Source organism: Macaca fascicularis, chromosome 3 (genome assembly GCF_037993035.2).
Source record: "Macaca fascicularis isolate 582-1 chromosome 3, T2T-MFA8v1.1".
NCBI lineage: Eukaryota > Metazoa > Chordata > Mammalia > Primates > Cercopithecidae > Macaca > Macaca fascicularis.
Genome location: NC_088377.1, coordinates 102,353,577 through 102,378,360, shown reverse-complemented (window position 1 = coordinate 102,378,360; position 24,784 = coordinate 102,353,577). Strand labels below are relative to the sequence as shown.

The window sequence follows — 24,784 nt, the reverse complement described above, 5'->3', positions numbered from 1 at the left end:
GTGCCTCGCCGATGTTACTACTTTTAAAAGGAGAAGGGTATGAATTATCTTAACACTTTATTTTCATATAATTTAATCACATTTATTTTTAAATTCAATTTCTCTATTATTTAAAGCAGGGGTTGGAAAACTGTGGCCTATGGGCCAACTCTGGCCTGTTTTTGTACATGGAGTTTTCGAAAAACTTTTAATAAAACATACCATGCCCATTAATTTAGGTGGTTCTATAGCTGCTTTCACATTACAATGGCAAAGTTGAGTAGCTGAAACAGAGGCCCTGTGGCCTGCAAAGCATATTTACTATATGGACCTTTATAGAAAAAGTCTGCTGATCTATGATTTAAACTATTCTAAGCTTTTCTTAAATGAATACTTTCTCTATATATTAAAAGAAAACAAGACAAGGATAGGAAAGGAAAACAAGGAGAGAAAAAGATTCTTCTAGGATGTAAAAATGGCAAAACAGGCCATATATGATGGCCCCTGCCTATAATCACAGAGTTTTGGGAGGCAGAGGCGGGAGGACTGCTTGACGCCAAGAGTTTAAGACCAGCCTGGGCAACATAGCAAGATCTCATCTCTACAAAAAAAAGTCAAAAAATTAGGTGGGCATGAGGGCATGCACCTATAGTCCCAGCTACACAGGAGGCTGAGGTGAGCTACCCAGGAGGCTGAGCCCAGGAGTTTGAGGCTGCAGTGAGCTATGATAGCATCACTGCACTCCAGCCTACGTGATAGAGTGATACAGTAAGACCCTGTTGCAAAAAAAAAAAAAAAAAAATTGCAAAACAAACATTGATTCCAAGTATACCAAAGAAATACTCAAAAGTCTAGGATAAAGCTGAGCTCTAATTCAGTATTGTCAAGAAAATATACCTTAAAGAACATTTTATAAATGAAGTTCCTACAAGATGACTATTATTTCTGAAGTGGGAATGCACCATGAATATGGAACTTGGAAGAGTGAATTTAAGGGGTAGAAGCGTGGAATTTTATAACCTGGCAATGAAAGTGACTGAAACCACATTAGTCAGGCAAAATAAGCTGATCTCTCTAACTACAGGTAAAATAACATTCCAAACATTGAAAAATGTACACAATCAAAATTGTACATGGTAGGGGTTTAAGAAACCATTTCCCCTGCTAATTTTTGATGTTTACATGGAATGTTCTTCCAGCAGCAAATAACTTACCAATGATCTTGACAGACTGAAAATGATACATCTTTACCACAACATAAATTAATTCTCTCAATGGGAAATTGCTAAAATAGGCAAGGTGTCAGAAAGATTTCTTTATGTCTGAAGGAAAGGAAATGATTCCATTTCTTCCAAACATTCTTACGTGAAAAATAATAAACTCTCACTTTTAAACTGTCTTTATTTTCAGGGGGTCCTAGGCACCCGTCACTAATTGGGGCAGTTATAGTTATCTGGTGTTGGACATGAGTCAGTCCATATTACTTCAGGTATAAAACACAGCCAGTTGGAGACTGCCTCCATAATTCATATTATACATGAATAAATATCATAGCAATACCCAGAAAAGAGGATTGCGGAATTACACTTCACTCTCTTTCATTCCTTAGATTTACAACATAAATGTCACACAAAGATCCTGGAAAGTCAATATTCACAAAATAAAATATAAGGGAAACATGGTGGTCTATTCAAGGAAATAGATAAATGCCTAACACAAATGAACTGGTTCGTCCTCTAGAAGAATGACCTTGATACTGTTCCTAAAATACAAAGTTGAAAACCCCAGACGAAAGAGATGAACATTTACTGAGCACTGTGTTATACGTGTGCTATCACATTTAATTTTGATACAAAATCTATATAATTGGTATTAGTGACTTGCCCAAGGTAACATTTGTAAAGAAAGAAGTTCAGGCAGGAACTCTGGTCTATCTCCCATACCTAACCTGTCTTCAAAATGTTCAATCCTGATTGAACACAGGGTATCTGTCAACCTTGACAGATACCCTGTGTTGGTATGGGGCAACCCTGAGATGCCCCATAGAGAAAGAGGTCCCCTAATCACAGCATCTAAGTTTACTAAATCCTCCCTTTGGAGACTAACAGTGCATATTAAAGCCCTGAATTAAAGAAATCCATTTAACTTTGTCGAACTCATCATCTCCCCAAACTTACTAGGAAATCCCTTTTCCCCAACTAGTATTTTGTGAAGTTAGTATTCTGAAACACACTTTGCACAGTGGAAAATGGATGACAGAGAGATACATAAACTGTCAGAGAAGATAAGCAATTTTAATCATGGCTAAGGAGATGATGGTGTAGTTACAAGTGGCTTCTCTTTGCTCTTCGATTCAACCAAAATTTTGAGTAAGACCCCTAATGCCCTAGTCCCCACCTACCTCTGATTCTCATCTTACACTTGGGCCACCTGGCCTGCTTTCAGTACTGGGGACCTGCTGGGCTTTTCCCCTCCATGGAGCCTTTGCAAAATGTTCCCTTTGTGACATTGCTCCACCTTTCCTCTTTACTAAGTTGACTCCTTTCCTGCCTGGGTCAAACTTCTCTCTGGTTGCCCTCCTATCACAGAATTCTATATAGCACTTGCCATGATTACAAGGTTATATTTATTTGTGTATTGATTTGATTAGTGATGGTCTATACTCCCACCGGGGGAAGAGAGCTATCTCTCTGTTTCTCAGACAGCACAAAGATGCGGGACCTCTTCCACCATCTCCATTCACTCCTGCCCAAGCAGGAACAGTGACTTAATGAAGCACGAACTAGGGAGGAAGGGCTGGACACGCTCTGCTCAGGGTCCAGGGTGCAGTCTGGTCAGCTCCCACCCTGAGGTAAGCTGAGAAGTGCACTGTGGGAAATAAACTGAATTCTGGGAAGACATATTGGAAGCCCAATTGTTACAGATCCAAGCTCCATTCTGTGGTTTAGCTTTATGTAATACAGGTGATATTTTGTTCTTCATCTGTGACTGCTGTTTTATTTTTTAATCATTTCCATACTTAGGAGAGGAAGACAAAAGTGATCTTGTTTGGCCTCTAGAATGCCAACATTCTCCAACAGGTGTAAGCTCCTGTGGTCAGGGAAAAGGGCCTCTCTCTGCTCACCTCAGTAGCTCAGTTTCTGGCACTTACGAGGCATTCAAAATGCCATTTCGCCCAGGCTGGTCTTGAAATCCTGGCCTCAGGTGATCCTCCTGCCTCAGCCTCCCAAAGAGCTGCGATTATACGTGTGAGCCACAGTACCCAGCTGAAGTCCTAGTTTCTTGATACATGTAACTCTACCAAGATTTTCTTACTAATAAATTTTTTAAACAACTGAACTTTGTCTTCAGATTATTACAGGCTAATCCTAATGTGGAACTGAGGATAAAGTTTTGAGCAGAGTCAATCCAAATCAATGAAGACGGTATCCTTAAAAGGACAGAAGCCTCTTTAAGGTGAGGACCTGGAGGAGAGATGAGAGTGCAGGAGTAGTGGACATCCATGTGTGTCAGGGAGACTGAGATGAAAGAGGAGGCACATAGGAGAGATGGGCTGGGAAAAATAAAATGGATTACTTGACTGGAGAATAGGTGGGTATAAAGAAGCAAGTGAAAAAGCTAAATTGAAGGGCAAATTTCCACTATTTACAGAAAAACCTGGAGAAGACAAGGACTCCCCCTTTTTCTCAAGGCATTGTAAAAACAATGAAGTCTCCTTGGAAGAAATATTCTATCTAAATTTCTCCAAGACTGCTTAATAAATTGTTTTCTCTAAAAAATGTAATGATTTTAACTGTTTTAGAAGACAAAGTGTTCATAACATATTTAGTTGTAAATCAGGTGATGAAATATATATTATTGTAGAGCCCATTAAAAATGTTGTGTATGTGGGTATGCACAGTAAAAATGGGAAATATATTGACAAAAAATCTACAAAACCATTATCGCATGCATATTAACAATAATCTAGAAATATTTCTTCAGTAATAAACTGAAGAATGTATCAATATACAGAGACTAGTGAAAGGACTGACGATGTGGTGGGTCTGTGTCATCATCTGTCCAGCCCCTTTCTGCCCCCAGCACATCGCACACACTTTCTCTTTCTCCTCTCTCCTCTCCTCCTCCTCAAGGCGGTAGGGCCAAGCCACTCACCTGTCGGAGTGCTGCTGCGGAATGAAGAGGACGGGGTGATGGGTGGGGTCACGGGGGGAGTAAGGCTTCCACTGCTGTGGCGTGGGGGAGTGGACACATTCCCTCGAGACACTGAGCTGGACAGAGTCAGTGACAGCTTCGGCTGAATCTTCTTCTTTAGGGACTCCTGCTCTCGGCGGGCAGCATCTGTCATGAATCTGAAACAACAACAGAAGGTAAGGAACCTGGGCCACGTATAGAGCATGAGGACTCACGACATTCATTAGAGTTTCACAGATGCCCGACCCTGGAAAAGGACCTTGGCCACAGGTCAGTCCCAATCTCAAAAACTCACAATAGCTTCCCTTTTCCAATGCAGTGGAATTATCTTCTAGCTTGTTATTTTTAAGGTTCCTCAAAGTCAGGTTCACTTCTTCCCTAGCAAATCCTCCTTGCCAGGAAGCTTATACACACAGAATACATCTGCATCCACTGTAATGCTTTCAGTTACAAGATTTCCTCTCTTGGAAGGTCTGCTCTCTTTTTTTTCTACCCATAGGAAGCCCACACATCCTCAAAGTTCCCCAACCACTCCTAAGTAGACAGCGCTTCCTTTATCTGCAGGTTGGCAGTATTTCTTTGTACCACTTAACTGCCACCTAACATATATGGCCTCATGAAAACTCTCTTTTTTGTATTACTTTGATTCTCACATTGTTATTTGGGTTTAAAAACTCTTCTTGGCTAATTGAGGCCTTGCTTGCCTCATCATGAAGGCAAGGATTCTCGTCCCCAGTTCCTAGCACAGTGCCAGGCCTGCCTCAGGAAACACAGACAGAACTGCATACATTTGCCCAGGAAGATTCCAGAAGGGAAGAGAGCAGCACAAGGAGGGAGGTCACCACTGATGATCTGTTTACGTTCTAATTTTATTACTCATAAAGAGAAAGGTGACTTTTCCTGATAGTTTCACTTTGGAAACTTGAGTTATTCTTCCAATGCTTCTCTGATGTTGGTAATATTCAAACTTCATTCTTTTCTCACTGTATAATCTACCATTTTGTAAATTCGTGTAATATGAGATTCAAAACAATCTATGAAATGGTATCTCCTACCTAAAGAACATTCACCTTTTCATATTGGCAGGCAAACTTTGTCAGCTGCATTTTTGAAAACTGCCATAGAAAGCATAGTCCATAAATGTATGATAGCGTTCAGATGATAAAACCACAGCTGTCCCCACCACCTAGGCTAAGAAACAGAACATTCCAGGCCCCTCAAGGCCTCTCTCCAACATCTTCCGCATGAACTATATTTTGACTATTTCAATACAATTTATCATAAACTCACTGCATTGCACTTAAACATGGTATTTTACCCAACCTATTTCACATTTTGTCTACAAAATTCCTTAGTATTTTTCCTCACTACATGATGAAGTTTTGAAAGTCAACAGATAGTTCTACTACCTGGTGAAAGCTTGAAGTCAATTAAATACCCAATGAAACAACAGTAATATTGTTACGCTGTCTTAAAATTTCTATTTTTATACTTGGAACATGGATGGCACATTTCTTGAATGGTTCTTGCAATATAATCCAGATATACAAACTGGATTTTATATGCTGAACTGAGGTTAGTATGCCTTGAGCTCTTAGTTTGTGCTATAGCATAGTGATGATTTAAAAACGACTGTCAAGGCAAAAGAGAATTGTTTGCACATGGTAGAAAGGTACTCATTTATTTTCAGATGCAAAATTGGTTCTATTGTCCTTAAAACTTCTTATTCCCCTCCTCATAAACCTCTACTAAAAATACAGACTCACAGAGAAAAGCAAAGAATTAGTGCTTTTTTAAAAAAAATTATTCTAAGAAGAACTGCTAACTCGCATGGTGCTGAGCGTCTCACACTGGGGTATGCAGCGCGCCAGGGAGTGGCAAAGCCACAGGATAAACAGGCTGCTGCTTCCAGGAAGGCTGATTGTTCTCGAGGGCAAGTAATTCAAACTAGTGCTTCAAATAGCAAAATAAACACGGACATGCTTATGGGGGTAGGAAAAAATTTTTACATATTGCATTTTAGTTAAGAGCATGATATTTGGAGTGAGGCCAGGGTTCAAATCCTGGCTGGGTTATTATGTAATTTGAGGCAAGTTGATAAACTTCTCTGAATCTCAGGTTTATTCTCTGTAAAATGGGAATGAGAGCGTAGGTAAGGAATTAACATAAGTCTTTTCCCTTTCTGCATGGGAGTCTGATCTTTGGCTAAATTTGGTAACCTGCTAAGACAGTATGTCAACCACGTTACCAGGCGACACTATATAAGAATGACCTCTGACTGGTGAACTGCACAGCCTGGGAGGATCTAGGAACCTGTAGCTATCTGATAGGAAGCCAAGAATCCTGATTTAGGCTTCCTGAGCATGGTGATCTTGTAGCTGGGCATGGCCCTTGCAAAGAACTGGGGAGCTATGCCCAGAGCATGTTGCAAGAGCTTTGGCTTCTGTAGGGCATGAGGCTTTTCTACCAGGATGGTTTCCACTCCTACCCCTCTGCACCTGAACAGACTCTCATGTGCACTGCTGCAAGGGTGCCTGCAGAAGGCGGCCTGTCCTCCATCCTCTGAACGGGCCCAGTGCCCTATTGTGGCCCATGGTCATCTGTGAGTCTGAATGTTCACAACCTAAGAAGGTAACCTGCTGGCAGACGGGGCAATAACATTTCAACTTCAGAGGACTGTTGTGAGGATAAATGAGGTAATTGGCCCGACATGTAGCAAATGGCTCAACATGCAGAAGCTGTTATTAATTACATAAAGCATTATAATATGGTTATGTCTCTTTATTTTGTCCACCTTACTCAACTCCAAGTGTCTTGAGGACACACCACACACCCATGGCTCTGAAAGCACTAAGCACACACATGCCTTGTGTAGAGCAGAAATTCCATTTGTGGAACGGCTGAATGGAATAAACCCAGAGGGTGCATATCCAGTGTGAGACAGAGAGGGAGAGACAACCAGAGGGAAGAGAGAGAAAGGCTTCTCTATGTCTAACTCATATATTTATACATTTTTTTTTTTTTTTTGAGATGGAGTCTCGCACTGTTGCCCATGCTGGAGTGCAGTGGCACAATCTCGGCTCACCTCTGCCTCCTGGTTCAAGCGATTCTCCTGCTTCAGCCTCCCAAATAGCTGGGAATACAGGTGTCCGCCACCATGCCCAGCTAATTTTTGTATTTTTAGTAGAGACAAGGTTTCACCACGTTGGCCAGGCTGGTCTTGAACTACTGACCTCAAGTGTTCTGCCCGCCTCGGCCTCCCAAGTGCTGGGATTACAGAACTCATACCTCTTATTGTAAAACTCTCCTACACCTCAGATATAACACAACAACTATAAACAACCATAACAACATTCACACACACACAAACCCCGCCTTCACCCTCACATGGGTTTGGCCAGCTACAGACAGCAATCTGGATTTGGGTTATATCTTCTATAGTGCTTTCTAGAAACAAGAACAAGGCACCTATGTTAAAAGCATTAAACATGAAACACATTCTTAAAGCCCTGTCGCCAAGACTTCCTCCTGTAGTTCTCCCTCCTCTCTTGGATTGGTGTTGTGAATTTGGACATACGATCTATAAATCATGGTAACCTTGACATATCAAGGCACACAGCTGCACAATTTGTTCTAGTGACAACCATACACACACATCCCCACACCACCCGCCCCCACAAACACACACAGGAGTGCCACACAAGCGCTGTGGGAACCCTGGTTAAAATAGGCCCGTGTCTCCCCTGCACTACCATGTCGCTCCTCTTCCTCTTCCCTTCATTAACCACGACTTAACCCATTTTCTGAGACTTACTAAGTTCTCAAGTTTTTGAGCAATGTTCCATCAGCACAGCTGTCTGTCAAAAGGTGGGCAGATTCCCAGTGGCAAGGAACCATTTGGGGAGACAAGAGTGTCTAGAGAAGCCAAGGAGGCATAGCAAAGGCTGTGATTCTGGCCAACAAATGAGGACTATGTTCCCCGTTTTACCAAATATCAGGGCTGGGAAAGGTTCACCATGTTCCCAAGGCTGAGTTCAGGTTAAGTGAGTCATGTCACTCAGGAGCCTGAGCTTTCCTCAATGAGTAATGAGTCTGGACACCACTGGTGATCTTTCTGAAGCTCTCAATAATCGATTTTTTTTTGGAGATAGGGTCTTGCTGTCACCAAGGCTGGCGTGCAGTGGTGTGATTACAGCTCACTGAAGCCCTGACTTCCTGGGCTCAAGTGATCTTCTTGCCTCAGCCTCCCAAGTAGCTGAGACTACAGGCAGGCCCCACCATGCCCAGGTAATTTTTTGATTTTTTGTAGAGATGGGGTCTCACTATGTTGCCCAGGCTGGTTTCAAACTCCTGGGCTCAAGTGATCCTCCCACCCAGAGTGTTAGGATTATAGGCGTGAGCCACTGCACCTGACTCACTTGGGTTTTAGAGCAGGAAGGAACCTTGGTTAAGTCAGATCATCCGGTCCAGCCCCCTCATTTGTTACAGCAACTGTGAACTGAGGTGGTGTGACCTGTTTGGGGTCATTTAGGCTAGTGGCAGAGCTGGCATCAGAGCCTAGTCAAGCCTCGGGACTCTGTCATGGTTTTCACAGTTGAACGCGTTCAGGGAGCCGGAGCATGGGGCCTGGGGCAATGCCCCTCTGGCATTACATGGGGGCAGTGGGCAGCTGGGAGAACAAAAGGCTCATCCTCCAAATGTCAGTCCGTCCTGCTGTGTGGGACCACTGGGCTCCCCAGTTGTGGGGCAGGGGGTCTCTGGAATTGTAGCCCCACTGGGCTACAATCTGGGGAAGGCAAGCTGGCTGTGCCCACCTCCCAGAATTCTCTCTGCTTTGCAGTGGTGACACTGCTCTGATCTGGCAGCTGCAGTGTGCTGGAGCTGGCTCATACTGGGTTGTGAAAGCTGACTTAAATTTTCAGGGATTTGGTGAATCTGTTGTTAAACACAGCTGTTATTAAAAACTAAATTATGTAAATAATTAAATCAAGTGCTTTGTTAAAAACAAGGATATTTAACTCAAGGCTCATCACTTAATTATTTTACTGCATTTTAATATTATCTATATTCTTGAGGTTATTTACATTAACATTTTATCTATTTGGTAGAATTACTGTATAACTATATGCTATATAATGCAAAGTAACCTACTCTGTGTTCAGTAACATGTGGGTAGCTTGAAATTGGCTATGGCAGGAGTATTTATACCACTGAAACTGGTAATACCACAAATTGGGATTTTTTTTCCTCCCAAGTCAGTTCAACATTTGCCAGTACACCTTCTAGTGATTATTATTATTATTTTTTGAGATGGAGTCTCACTCTGTCACCCAGGCTGGAGTACAGTGGCGTGATCTTGGCTCACTGCAACCTCTGCCTCTCAGGTTCACGCCATTCTCCTGCCTCAGCCTCCCCAGCAGCTGGGACTATAGGCGCCCGCCACCATGCCCACCTAAATTTTTTGTATTTTTAGTAGAGACGGTGTTTCACCGTGTTAGCCAGGATGGTCTCAATCTCTTGACCTGGTGATCGACCCGCCTCGGGTTCCCAAAGTTCTGGGATTATAGGCGTGAGCCACCGCGCCTGGCTGTGATTATTATTTTTTAATGTGGGGAAAAAAAGTGTTTGAACTGGGCTTCTTGCCTACTCACTAAAGGAATTAATCAGGGAAGGAACAAAGAATGAATAAGAAAGACTTTTTTCAAATTGTAAAAAGTAATGTATCTCAGTAAAGAACACTTACAGAACATTTTTTATGGATTTGTGACTTGTGTTTAAAAAGCGTTTTAATTGACCAATACAGAGGTTAGGAAAAGAAATGAAATAAAGGTATTTTTTAAAATTATGGAATATATATGCAAATCAATATCTACATTGCCATGCATAAAGATTTTAATAAAATAGCAATCTGTGTACCTACCATTCAGCTTATGAAAGGAATTTTTGATGTTTCCTGTGTAAAAATTTTTTTTTCTAAGAGAAATATTACCCAGATAAAACTATGGTTGATATTTTAGGGTTTTTCCTTCTAACATTTTTCTACACATAGAGAAAACTGAGTATTTCTTAAAGAAAAAAAGTCACTTGAGACTCTTTCACTCACTGTTGACTAACAGCCTGAAAATCTGCGGTCAGGCAAAGCAATGTTTTCATTTTGAAACTGAAACTGCTGTAAGATTAATTTCAACTTTCCTACAAATCAGAAATGTCTAAGTTACTTTAATTTAATATGGTCATTTGTAGTAATATTTGTTATTGCTAGGGGAAGTACATATTCCTTAAGTAAATTTTCAAGACTCCATTATAAATCTTTTAAATCCTCAGACCACAACGTTCATTTAGTCTGACATGTTCAATGTGGAAACATGAATATAGCTCCACAGGGGGAAAATGGCAACTGCTGGTCCAGGGAGACTAGTTTCAACCACAAACTCAGGAAATGTACAGTATTTGCTGGAACCTGGGCAGAGACTCCATTGCCACCTCAGTTGATGGCCAAAACACCTGAGTCTAAGTGACCTGCTGGGGAAAAAACATCACTGGGCTTTCACTGGATCAGAGAACTCAGAAATGGAAGTGACCACTCAAAACTGCAGTCTGAGAAAAAACGGAAAACTCCAAGATATGTGGTGTGGCGTGGCTGTGATTATATGACTCTGGAGAAGGCGTGTGGTCCAGAGGTCTGCACTGCATGTTGCCAGGAGGCTTGCTCTGGGGCAAAGAAACGGGTGGCCTCCGGAGTCACTGCATTTGCTCTTGTGGTCTTGGTTTTTCTACTTGTTAAAACTGAGGAGATTTGGTTTTACGGATATACGGAATACATCAATGCTAGGGTCCTTCCCAGCTCTAACAGTGAATGATTCCAGCAATAGCATTGTGCAGTAGTTTTCAAATTTTGACTTCAACCCAGTGTAAGAAATGTATCTCACGGTGCGACCTGGTGTGCTCACATGTATAAATAGGCCTGCAACCTGCAATTTTGAAATCTCCAAAGCTCTGAAATCTGAAATTAAAAAAAAATAAAGTTTGGCAATAAAACGTCATTGGAAGGCAAACTAACCTGACCGGGTGAAAGGCTACTTACAGATTTTATTGTATTTAGTGAAAATATTTGTGTGTTTCACTGTATAAATATCAATGTATGTGATTATATGGGGCTGCCCCAGACCCTACTGGGGGTATTATGTAATATGTAGTATTTGTACCATATTACCTTTATGAAATCTAAAAAATTATGACTTATGAAACATATCTGGACTCAAGGATGAGACATTTTAATGTAAATATCTGAAACAGAAATTTCACAAAACAATCTTTACTACATGTGATATACTCTGGCATTTTTCTGTTCTATTTCATTTTAACAAAATCTGATGGTCATGACCACCACATTGACTTCTTGACCCCCTGGGAGGTCATGGCCTGGAGTTTGAATACATTAGTGTAGCAGTTAAGAGGGTGGGCTTTGGAGGTGGACTGTCTAGATTTAAATCTCTGATCCATGCCCTGCTAGCTGTGTGATGACAGTGGGCAAGTTACCTACCTAGCCTTTCGGTGCTGCCATTTTCTCATCTATAAATGGTGACAATGACAGGCCCGACCAACGGTTGTGGTGAGGATTAAGTAAGTTAATATACATAAAGCACTTAGAACAGGGCCTGACACTTCGTGCTTGACAAATGTCAGCTTCCTGGTTCATAAAAGAAGCGACTAACACTTGTACTGGAAATCTTAACTCGCAAACCTTTTACCTTCTGCCATCTACACTAGCATTTGGTTACTTCTGAGCTGGGGCACTGAATATTAGGATTTTAAATACTGTCATCATGAGTTCTGCTGATTCTGAAAGCAAAGAGCCACCTTTACTGATTCTGCAGGCATTCATGTTATTTTTATTTATTTTTTGGCTTTTGTGACAGGCTCTCACTCTGTCGCCTAGGCTGGAATGCAGGGGCGTGATCATGGCTCACTAGCAGTTGCGTGATTTTCTTGTCAGCCTCCTGAGTAGCTGGGACTACAGGCAATCGCCACCACACCTGGATAATTTTTTGTACTTTTTGTAAAGATGAGGTTTTACCATGTTGCCCAGGCTACTTTTGAACTCCTGGGATCAAGCAATCTGCTCACTTTGGCCTCCCAAAGTGTTGGGATTACAGGCGTGAGTCATCGTGCCCGGCCCAGGAATCTATTAAATTGCAGTGGCATCTATTGAATGGCAATCACAGGCAAATTCAAGAAGACAGATACAGTAACTATTAACACAACAGAAAAAGAAGGTTCGTCTCATTAGACAACATGCTGGGGCCCACCTATAAACTCATACACCTCTTCTTACTTTCTGGCCTTGATTTCTAGAGTAGAACCAAATTACAGAGGGTCTTTCCAGCAGGACAGGCAATGGGAGACCCTCCATACCACGAGCTGCTGGACTGACATCCTTCCATCCAGCTAAAGGTTCTCTGCTTGGGAGATTCATCAAGTTGCACAAGGCTCTGACTTGGTCTGCCAGCAGACCCTCCGTAGAACACCACATCCAATTACGCTTCATTTGAAGTTCAAAAGCTTTGTTCTGCCTTTTCAATGGCCCTTTGGGCACTGTCATTTCTCAGCAAAAACAAGCTTTTGAGAAAAGCTGTGGGGAGTTGGCAGATAGGCCCTGAGATTCCAAGCACTCCAAAATCTGGTAATTCATTGCTCCAGATGATGGTATTTCTGACATAAAAATCTAATCTTCTGAAGGACAGTCTAACATGGAGAGTAAGGATTTTTCTTTTTCTCTGGCTGTTACTATGCAATCCAGGACAGAACCAGTAAGCAAGCAAAACAGTGCATGGCACATTTGAAATGTGTCTGTGGGAAATGGTGATGGAAATAATGGGTACATTTCAGCATGCAACCATGTGTGGCCCACATGTCAAAGGATCTGGCTGCTCTAGGTCTCAATGTAATGATGGCTTTCAGAACGTACGTCTGCTAATAAATTCATGTGGCGGGTCTTCTTATTTTAGCAGCAACTTAATTCCATAGTGAAGCTAAAGGTGTATTTGGTTAAAACAGCTAGTTAGTGAAACATGACCTAGAAACAGCAAGTGGAGTAATCATTTGTCAGCACCCCTTCATTAATAGAATGGCCTTTTTTGGTGATCTGGGAACTTAATAAATGTACTTTTCAGTAGAAAAGAGAAAATCTGGATTTCCAAATCACATTAATTTCAGAAAGTTTATAGTAATGCTTCAAATAATCCTATGTTTCACTTCTTATCCCAGAGTTATTTTTGACTTCATGATCTGAAGCCCATGGGGTGGATTTTGAAGCTTCATAAAACTTTTTGCAGTATCACCAAAACTCTGAGCCCCTTTTAACATGCCATTAAAATGTTAATGCAAAATAATAAAACTAAAAGCAGCACGAGGAAAAATACCCACTCCATTTGATCAGATCAGTTTGGCACTTAACTTGTAAGGGGTATTTTTTTGTGATTGACCTTTACACTGGTTGTGGACATAATTTGAGAAGTACACAGCTAACGAAATAGACTGTGTTCTCAGGTACCAAACTAAAACTGACAGACTTACTGCATTAAGAGAGACATTATTTTCTCTCTCTCTCCTTTTCTTTTTAAGACAGGGTCTCACGCTGTCAGCCAGGCTGGAGTGCAGTGGCATCATCACGGCTCATTGCAGCCTTGACCTCCTGGGCTCAAGCGATCCTCTTACTTCAGCCTCCCAAGTAGCTGGGACTATAGGTATGCACTACCAAACCCAGCAAATTGTTGTACTTTTTGTAGAGCACCACATCCACCTAATTTTTGTAGAGGCAGGATCCCACTCTGTTGCCCAGGCTGGTCTTGATCTCCTGGGCTCAAGCAGTCTTGTTGCCTTGGCTTCCCAAAGTGCTAGAATTTCAGGTATGAGCTACCCACATCTGGCCTGCTTTTCTAAGATTCTATTTGACATAGATGGAAGGATGTAGTTCCTGGTCTTTGGAGAATTCTAATCTAATTTTGCATAAAATAAATAAATATGAGGGCAAGCCAATTTCAGAGCAAACCTTTAGCTTATTTTGCGTACAGACATTCATTTCTTTCTTTTTTTTTTTTGTGGGGGTGAGGGAAGAAGAAAAGGTGGGGTAAGATAAAAAGACAAGATAAAAGGTGATCTTTTCTTCATCTACTGTCTTGACAATCATATTTTATTTCTTTTTCTTTTTTTAAAGGCAGCTACAGTTAATTTATATTCTGTTTGGTATATTATAGCTTGGATATTCTACACCTTTTTTAGTATTTATTTAAATAACACTGGGTTGCAAATTTTTATATTGCCATGTAAACCTTATCTAACTAACATCTATCATCACCAGCCTCTGATTAAAAAGAAAAAACTACTTTAACATAAAATATAAGAAGATCATAATCTTGGAATAAATCTTTTCTTGAGAAAGACTGTTCTTTATTCTGAGATTAGGATAACAGAACACAGGAAAAATCTACTTAAACTGTTTTGATGAAGAAAAGCCACAATATAAAATTTCATGTTATTACTTTATACTTGCATCATATATATATTGTATTATTTATAATATACTGTTTACAATTATTCTGTAGATGCACATTTTTAAAAATATCTAAATGTGTTTTCTATTATTATCATTGCAAAAAATTCAGTTGCAAGGAATGCTGACCAAACAGAACTCTTAAATTTAGGTGGAATTGCTTGAGCAAACGAAGAAGGCAAACAAAAGGGCACTCAAATCCAGCAGCTTCTCGTTTCCAAGAGCTGGGAGAAGGTGAGCAAGAGCTGAGTGTCCTCTTACAGCTGGACACACAAAGGGGTGGTGAGGTGCTGAATGCCCACTGTTCCTGGCCCCACATGCCCCAGGCAGCTCAGACACTGCAGACCAGTGGAAACGTCCTCATGAACAGCAGCAGACTAGCAGCTGTGCTGCGGTAGCACTTAAGAACCACTTTTTTAAACCAGTAGTATCTTTTCCTAAATTCTGACACTCAAATGAAATCCAGGCACCAAAGTTAAGCCACTGAAATAACAAACAAAATCCCAGTCCTGAATACGATTTCTTTGTATGTTCCCAACAAATATTGTATATGTTCTTCACAACTATAGAATGATACAGTCAATTTACCTTAATGAAAGCTTGCTCAGGCTCCGGCAATCACTCTTTAAAGCCACAGGTCAGCATAAATTATCAGTGAAGCAATTAATTTTGATGTACTTTAGCCTGAATAAAATAAACTGTGGTCTTTTTCATCATTGATGCCAAGAATAAAAAACACTTCTGAAAGCTACTATACCACAAGTCTTTGGTTTGGAGACCAATGGAATATCTTTCTCTTGGCAACTCCCTATCCTCCTTTCCATTCCTTTCACACCCTTCATTGAATTGCAAATAACTATGGCTATTTCTTACACATGGTTTTCATTGCTAATTTGACATTCACGTAAAGACTAATTAACAAAACAAAGAAGTTGCACTTTACAAGGTTTTGTGATATAAAACTACAAATAGCTTTTGAGTTTTCTTGTTTTGCCTCCTCTAGAAGCAAATTAAATGAGTTACTGAGGTTTCACTGTAAGCTGCTAATGAGATGATGCGTAACTTTCCCCATAAACTAGAAGAAATTTAAAAACTGAAGAAAAAGTTGCACTTACGGTCTCTGAGAGTTTTAAATCCAGTATACAGCTGGGAACACAGCCTGGTGAATGAAAAATCTAGGTTCTGAAGGCAAACTCTTGATCTGACTTAGCTGGTGTTCAAGCTTGGGAAAATTAATGACTCCTTCTCATCTTAGGGACTTCGTTATAAAAGAGAGGTAATCCAAACACTTACCTCATGGGGGTTATTATCAAGATCTCATTGGAAAATGCATGAAAAGCCCTTGGCTCCACATAATACTCAATATATGTTAGGAGACCACTCAGAGTTGTGGTATTTCCATGGGCGCTGGCCCTATGCTCTTGACCCTTTCCCAGGAAGGAGAAATTGTTTGTAAATTTAACAGCCATCTAGGAGAATTCTTACATAAGAGGTAATTTCTTGGGGGAAACCTATACAGTCCACAGGTGGGCTAAGATAGGTATCTAAGTCTGGGATTGGACAGTTCCATTTCCAAAGAAAAGTACTTCTCTGATGTTGCATGGCCTTACTCTTAGGTGAATTCTTCTATGTGTAAATCTTGGCTATGGAAAGGATGCAGATGGTGATAATTTAAAGTTTTTATTAGGCATAATTTTTTAAAAAAACCCACAACTACCGCCACAACGTATTTTGCTATCTTATTTAAGCTTTCGCCCTTCCTCCCTTTTTAGGCCATGAGTGATAATTCACATATTTTTCATCTTGTGTCCACATAATCACTTAAAAATTTATAGGGATTTTTAAAAATGGAAGAAAGAACAAAGGGAGAAGGAAATTATTCCAACATAGTTCCTGGGAAATACCTAACATAGATTCACAATTAAGATGGCCAGCAGCACAACTGCAGGGACACAACACACTGCCAAATGCTTGTAGAAGAGTACTGTTATATAGAATCTATATCATTGAATGACACTGAACATTTATTAATTTGAAAGTATCAGCCAATGGTTTCCAACTCTTTCAGGTATGAGAGTCTGTTATAATGTCAAATGGTATGTTGCGTTGCATAGTACAGTATTTAGATTTAGACACAGTATAGAGATTTTGGTGGTTTTTAAGTTAGAGGGAAAAAAGAATGACATAAAACCACTATTCAGTAATGCTTTGAAATGAATATATATTTTATAAGATCTCCTAGCCACCTTTCCCCTACATGCTTCCTCCCATGCATAGCTCCCATGCAAAGCCTGCACAAATTTATGGGTTATCTGGAAAAAAATTCAGGGGGAATGTGTGTGTTTAAATTTTTCAAGAATGTCACTACTTAACTGCTAATGAAGTACTTCTTGGAGGGGCCTCTGGACCTTCTGCTGATTTACAAGGAGCAGCCTTCATTTGCATGCCAAAGGCGTGCACTAATCCTTAGCATCAGCTGGCTTCCAGGAATGCATGCGTCCCACAATCCTGTTTATCCTGCTGGTTTATTTAGCAAAGCTTTTCTTCAGAGAGTACAGGCCCGCATTTCAGGCCAGCCAACCTGATTATCCCAAATCCCTAATTAGTGTAATTAAAGCTTTAATGGATTGCAGCCAGGATATAAACCAGGCAAACCCCCATTAAAACCTATTACTTGTGTATGCAGGAATGGTCCACAGCAGAGGGCTCCTTGTTGAGTGACTGAAGGTCCTGGACACCTCTGCACCCAACACCCAGGCCATTTTTGGTGACCAGGGAGCCTCTTTCACCAAGTTCAGGTATGCAAACCAAGCGGTTATTCCCCCTGCCCCAAGTATCCACTGAAGCAATGGGCATTTTCAGATGGGTTTACCTTTCAATCATTACTCCAACAGATGCTAGCCTCATGGAGATTTTCCTCCTGTTATTATGCCCTGGGAAATGAGACAAATACCCTAACTAAAATAATTTCAACCAACTAGGAGAATCTTGTTAGACCCTGCTGAGCACACTCATATTAACCATGATGCAGAGAATCGCTCAGAACTTTTCCAACAACCAAACACCAAAGATCTACAGCTTTAAGCCAGATTTAATCCATAGCGTTTTTAGGTGTTCCCAACAGTGTGCAAACTAACCCCTTCTTAAAATGGCTCTGGAGAGTGTTCACATTATCCAAGCTTCAGGTGGATATTTGGACGTTAATATTAAAGAAGGAATAAGGGCAGAAGATCTATGACTTTTAAAAAGTCTTTTTAGTATGTGATATGCTAGGTGCTTTATCATTATTACCTTATTTAATCCTCATGACAGCTTGCAAAGGGTTATCAGTCCTATTTACAGATACAAAATTGAGGCTTGAGACATTAGTTTGCCCAAGGACCCACAGTTAATATCACGCCATAGGAAAGTTACAAAGTGCTAAAAGTCTGTGTTCTTCAATACAGTAGCCATTAGCCATATGAAGCCATGAACACCTGAAAGGTGGCTAGTACAGCCAAGGAATGAAATTTATAATTTTACTTAAATTTAAGTAGCCACATATGGCTAAGGGCTCCTATATTGAATAGAAACATAAGATTTCCACGATCACAGAAAGTCCTATTGAGCAGTGCTGTTATAACTGATAAGAGCTCCATCTGGATATGCTGGGTGTGAAATGGTGGTGGGATACTCAAAATGTAGACAAACAGGTCAGCGATCTAGATTTGGGAGTCATCCACCCAGAGAAAACTAAGTGAGCAAGCAGGGAAAAAGAGGCGAAGGGTGAGAAACTTGGGGAAATGCCTGCAGTTTAAATGGCAGGAGGAGAGACTGAGTAATGGGTCTCATACATGTTTTTTCAGACTTAATATTTTTACGTTTTTAGATGAACATCTGGGGTACAAACATTACTTAAGAGTGAAGATCTTAAATGAAAAAGTACATTTATTTATTTTGAGTGTTTTATGCAAAGATGTCCTCTCCTTCAAAGGCATAGCATTTATATCTTCCAGCTCAGAACGGGGGTGTACTGGGAACTGAAAAATGTTAATACAGGACACAGGCATCACGTGGCTTTTATGCAATAAGTAGCTCAAATTCAATTTCATTCTGTCCACAGACCTCCTAAATAATGGGATCCCAACAATTTGCTGAAATAAAACTCTAACACTGGTACCTGCTGTGAAGGGTACTTTACAGTAATTTTCACTTACACTTCTTTCAGTTGCCTGGGGGATTCTTTGTGATGTTAACCGACCTTGTATTTCTTACCATGAAACCAAAAACACCTAGAGAAAAAGTTGACTCCTTTTCCTTATTGGGCGTGAAAAGTCTGCTCACAACGCAGGAATTTCACTTTGGTAAGATCTGAGACCAAACCTTTGAGACCAAAGGTTTTCCCTTGGAGAGGGTGAGAAAAATCTTGGGGCTAGTTTACCTCCATACTCTGCATCCTATGGAAGGACAGGAGTCTGAAACTCTGACTTCAGAAGAAAAATTTTCACCCACCCCTACAAATGGAGGTGAGTGATGCAGAGAGGAAGGAAGGAAGAGGGAATAGTGAGAAAGGTATTAGAATGGGTTGCTAAGATTAGGGTTAAAATTAAAACAAAAACCTTGAAATTTAGAGTTCTGAAAAGCCAGTTAAGACATTTCCAACTTTTTTTCCCCTACATAATTTACAATGGGGCTTGGGTGACTTTACAGAGCATGTGACCCTACAATGCAGAATTTGGAAAAGAGGAATTATGGGAATTAAAATGCAGAAAGTGTGCAAACAGAAGGCCAGTGTTGCCTATGACAGCTGGGAAAAGACTGGAGACGGCCAACACAAAGCTCCCTTTTCCCCGTCCTCACTCGTGATGGTGGCAGGTACTGTTTCCACTCACGGTGCTGATGATACAGCTGGCTCTGGCCTCATTTACGCAATTAACCACACATTCTCTGTGTCGGTATCGCTCCCTCGGAGAACATGAGGAATTTGTGAGGAGACTTTATATCTTTCAGGGTATCTGGGAGCTACTTAGTGGGTAATTCACTGAATGCTACCCCAGTGTCTTTGAAAGAGTTAATTCACCTCCTGAGGGCCTCCAGAATCTGCCTCATTAGGCCTTATGGGACCAAAGAGAGGTCAATACAGAACAGCATATATATAAAAATATATATGTATATTTTATATATTCATATACATATACGATAAATATAATTTTTAGATGAATATACATTTATATGCATATAATATACATATAATGTATATTTATATTGTATATGTTTATATATTCATATATGTATTTATAGATAATACATATATTTTTATATATTATATATATTTTTATATACGTGTGTGTGTGTGTTTGTAGCCAGACTGATATTTTCTAACCGTGCAATGTATTAAGAAAAAGGGGGGAGAAAAAAACAACGAAAGCACCAGAAGGCCATACCTTTCGGACAAGCAGGACAGTGAGGAGGGAGGTCTTCTCTAGTCTGTCTCATCTCCGCTGTCTGTGGGCGGAGGAGGGTGGGGAACAAGGACACCCCAGGTGAACAGAGCTTGTGGGAGGGGGTGCTGAGAAGCTAAGTGGTCAGCATATCTGCTGCAGGAGGGGTGGAAACCCCTTGCTCTCTTTCACATCGGGTCAGAGCTCAGCTCAAGCCTGCTCTTACCCTCTCTTCCTTGACTGATTAACATCTCCAGAAGAAGAAAATCCAACCCACCTGTGGGAGCCCTTGCAGATGCCTCATTTCTCTTGTATTCAGGCAGTGAGATACCTTGCCCATTTGATTTCTGACCTACCCTCTTCTTACTATAATTGAAGTCTAATTCTCTCTTTCATTCTCAGTGAGTTGTTACTTAGCAGGGGCTCTTAGAAAAACAAAGGTGGGACCTGCAGGCAAGCCCTCTATTCAGCTTTACCACGTGCTAGTTATATGCCTGTGATAAGCTTTTAACCTCTGAGCTTCAGTTTTTTGTTTGTTTTTTGGTTTTTTTTTTGGATACAGAGTTTCACTCATGTTGCCCTGGCTGGAGTGCAGTGGCGTGACTTAGATCACTGCAGCCTCCGCCTCGCAGGTTCAAATGATTCTCCTGCCTCAGTCTCCCAAGTAGCTGGGATTACAGGCGCCCCGCCACCACGCCCAGCTAATTTTTGCATTTTTAGTAGAAACTGGGTTTCACCATGTTGGCCAGGCTGGTCTCGAACTCCTGACCTCGTGATCTGCCCATCTCGGCCTCCTAAAGTGCTGGGATTACAGGCGTGAGCCACCGTGCCCGGCCCGAGCTTCAGTTTTCTTATCTGTAAATGGGGGTTTCACTGATGTATTTCTTTATTTCCACGAGTTCTGAAGGTGCATAAGGTGGCTCTTCAGGATAAAGATTTAAAGCACAATAAAATCGAATGAGTAAGAGGGGCGGGAGAACTGAGAGAGAACAAACCTGGGGACAGAGCATAGGGGCAGGAATGGGGCAGCAGAAACAAAATGTGGAGAACTGCCTGCTACCTGTTTGCTATTTGGGTTGAAAGTTCTTGAATACTTGTAAATTGGAAAGTTCTGAGTCAACAATGCAAGGAATTGCTCCCAATATTCTCAGATGCTTCTGAGTGAAGGATCAACATGTGCTGTAACTCCACTTCACAAGTAGTTATGGAAGTACTTGTACATGGGCTGAGGGGACATGGAGATGGGGACAGGGTCTCTGCTCTCCAAATGCTGCTAACAGCCTGGAACAGGTGTCTGAGGGAGGGCACAAAGAATTCTAAAGCCGACTGTGGGGAGTATGTTTGCACAGGGTGAGGCTCGAAGCAGAAGACCACTGTGTGTGGTTGGGCCGGGGGCTGTACTTTGGTCCTGGATGTTAAAAACTACTGTGTGTGCTCGTCAACCCCAGTTTCTGTTTTGTTCAGGTTTATACGAATCGTGGCAACCTTTTGTTGCCAGACGCATTGTGATTTTCTCATGCCTTCAGCAGGACTGCCAGGGAAGCAGCCCTCACATCCCTTACTAAAAATGGAAACTCCTGCTCACCAGCCAAGGAAGAGAGGGCTGTGTGGCCAACATTTACCTTGCAATTGTTACTAGATCTCCCATATAGATGTAGCACTTCTTCAAAAGCACAGGGCGACAGTTACCTTTCATTTCCACACAGGGGCCTCTGAGGATCTTATAGTAGATCGGTTCAGCCTCCATTCCATCTGATGCCCAATGTCCCTGCAGGAAACAGGCTTTGGGATTTCACAAGCCATGCACTGTGCTCCTCTGTTCTAGAATCTCCCTCTGGTGTGCTCATAGGATCTATTTTATTCGTGGCAGCAACCAGAGTGCCGTTTACTTTATGTAAAGGATTTCAGCTGGTGAAGAAATGAGCCCCAGCCCTTAAGCGAGGATTAGACCCAGCCTCAGCAACCAATAGGATGGCAGCCACCAGCATCTTAGCTGCAAATTACTGTTAAGAGTCTACTATCGGGATGATTCCTTCAAGCAGGCCCTATTAAAAAAATAATCACCATCTGCTAGACTCCCTTCTTTATTAAACTGGTCATTAATTACTCGTAACAACTAATTTTGTCAGGATTTTATTGAGTAATTATAAAATAAACAGGGAGGAGATCAAGCTTCCTGCCTTGCTGAAGGCAGGAATTCTTTATAATGCTATGTTTCAAAAGGGGGCTGTAATAAATCCCCAAATTCCATTTAATATGGTAATTATAATTTGCAAAATTCATCCTTCCTGTGGTGAACGAGTGCCTTCTTTCAGCTTAGCTCAGCCTGACTTCATCTTGGATCATTAAATAGCAAACTAGTCTTTACCCACTGGTAACAATAGATCTTTCATGGGTTATTGGCTAATTAATCAAGGTGCATAATTTGATCGCTAGCACTTTTTAAAAAGTTTTATATTCCAGGTATCATAAAACAATATGATATTGCTGTAGAGTAATTAAAAATGAAGCAAGTTTTAATGTTTTGATTAGAACAGGTTTATTATCCTGAATAAGGTGAAGTGCAAAGTTTCACTGATTTCTTCAACTACAACATTTAGGTTGAAACATTTGAAACAAGCCATTAATTTAACAACATGCTCATCCAAAACAAATCATAACTCATTTCTTTTTACTGCAAAAGTAATTGAGTAATGAATAATGAAAATCATCCCACTGAAAAGGGCAGTAAATATGTTGACTTTATTATTAATACTCAATTTTGGTTAATAAGGCAGCTATTAAATTTGAAACATGATGGACCTGATTTATTGACTTATTCAAGATTAACAGTGAAATACTATCCAGTAAATACTGGGGTTCTTACAAGAGAAGATTTGATTCTGAAAAATTAAGTAGAATTCAACTGAAATTTCAGTTCATATTTAGAATGATTTGACCTTAAATCTCTTATCCCTGTACTTTGCTTGTTCCTTAAAAGAATTTAAATTGTGTGTGTGCTTATGTGTGTGTGTACAGGGGTGGGTATGGGAGGCCTCAGAGGGCCTTATACCATGCACTCTGCACCCTAGTGCGCTGGAATTCTCTGATGAAGTCAGTAGTGGTATGGTCATTCTTAGACTCTCTCCAAAAGGAGTTCATAATAAAATACCACAAGGACATTCGTTACATCTAAAGGATTAGTTGCAACCTAAGTCTCAAACACAACATTTTAGTGATGGTTCAGGGAAAAGAAAAAAAAAAAAGTAAAAGGGATCAGTGAATTTTTTTCTCCTTCAAATAGGATTATTTATACTAATAAGAATACTTGTTATTCATAGCACTAAGTTTCTTTGAAACTGAGTTAGTGTATACTGAACCAGTGCTCCTAGGGGAAATTCAAGGTTAGGTTCCTGCAAGCCTCTGGCCACAACATTTTCCTCAACGGATTAATACACGAACTTCTTTTAGGTGTGTTTCTGTTTAAAGACACCTTGCGTAATACATGTTGTTGATTCCTTGAAGTCAGGGCCAACAGTACTATGACTCATGCCGGTGTAAACTTACCTGACACATATATTCTCCTAAGTCACCTTACAGCCTTCTTGTGCTTAGGAACTCTAGATAGCACTTCGGCACTATACTTGGGACCATTTTAAACAGCAAGATCACCAATAAAAAGCTTGAAATGCAAACAGCATGGCACTAAACACAGTGTGAAAAGGACACGTGTGTAATGTAAGAGCTGAAACAAGAAAGCAGAGCACTGCTTTGCTCAACCTCAGCTGGGAATGTGTGTACTGGTCAACTCAAGAATCTCACCACTCCATCCATGTCGGCGAGTGACTATGAAAGCACCACTTGGGGACACAAATACATTTTAGTAAGAAGGCAAATTTACAAACACTGAATCCACAAATAATAGCAATTGACTGGGCCTGGCACAATGGTTCATGCCTGAAATCCCAGTACTTTGGAAGGCTGAGGTGGGAGGATCCCTTGAGCCCAGGAGCTTGAGACCAGCCTGGGCAACAGAGTCAGATCTCACCTCTTAACAACAACAAAAAAACCCGACTGTACCTTAAACTACAGGCTCTTACTACACATTCACCTATGTATTATTATATTTGCTTATCCACAATTTGGGGACATTTCAAGTGCTTGTCAAACATTTTCTTATTTATCTGCATATTTCAGAGAAGGGCTTCATTTCCTTAAGGAGCATTAGGTAACATCCCGAGTTTGCTTTCCATGGAGGCACAGTCTTTTCTAAAGGCAATGAGGACCTGTTCCAGAGTGCCTCTCCTCACTCCCAACTCTGGCATATTTCTCCTCAGGTTTCACTGACCAGAACTACATCACAATATTGTTTACATCAATCAGTGGCATGAGGAATGAGTTGCTTCTGTCAGCTTAGACCAGAGTTCTGACTCAGTAGGTCTAGGATGGCACCTAAGAAGCTGCAGTTCTAACAAGTTCTCAGGTGATCCTGATGCTGTTGGTTTGAGAACCACGGAGCTTAGACGATTTAAGATTTACCACCTGAATACACTTTTATGGCCCTTCCAGCAAATGAGAAGGGGAGAGTTTTAGGTGGAAACAGGCAATGGAGCTGTTCTACATGGTCTTTGCAGACATATGATGTCTGCTGAGATACTGG

At 40.9% G+C, this 24,784-nt stretch overlaps 1 protein-coding gene and 1 long non-coding RNA gene across 5 annotated transcripts in view; one reads left to right on the top strand and one right to left on the bottom strand.

The window, feature by feature from the left end:
• Positions 1–24,784, bottom strand: part of JAZF1 (JAZF zinc finger 1) — a 349,506-nt gene that overhangs the window by 61,762 nt on the left and 262,960 nt on the right. For 3 of the 4 annotated variants that reach the window (XM_074035312.1, XM_045387629.2, XM_065541016.2), the window contains exon 3: positions 4,135–4,331. In XM_074035312.1, coding sequence (XP_073891413.1) covers positions 4,135–4,327 — 193 coding nt within the window. In that variant the 5' untranslated portion in view covers positions 4,328–4,331. Of the gene's footprint in view, positions 1–4,134; positions 4,332–15,313; positions 15,453–24,784 lie in introns of those variants that run through there. The other variant, XM_074035313.1, reaches the window with a different exon arrangement.
• Positions 1–24,784, top strand: part of LOC102127368 (uncharacterized) — an 84,072-nt gene that overhangs the window by 16,964 nt on the left and 42,324 nt on the right. The window contains exon 2 of the long non-coding RNA XR_001489501.4: positions 17,412–17,523. This is a non-coding gene — a long non-coding RNA (uncharacterized lncRNA). The remainder of the gene's footprint in view (positions 1–17,411; positions 17,524–24,784) is intronic.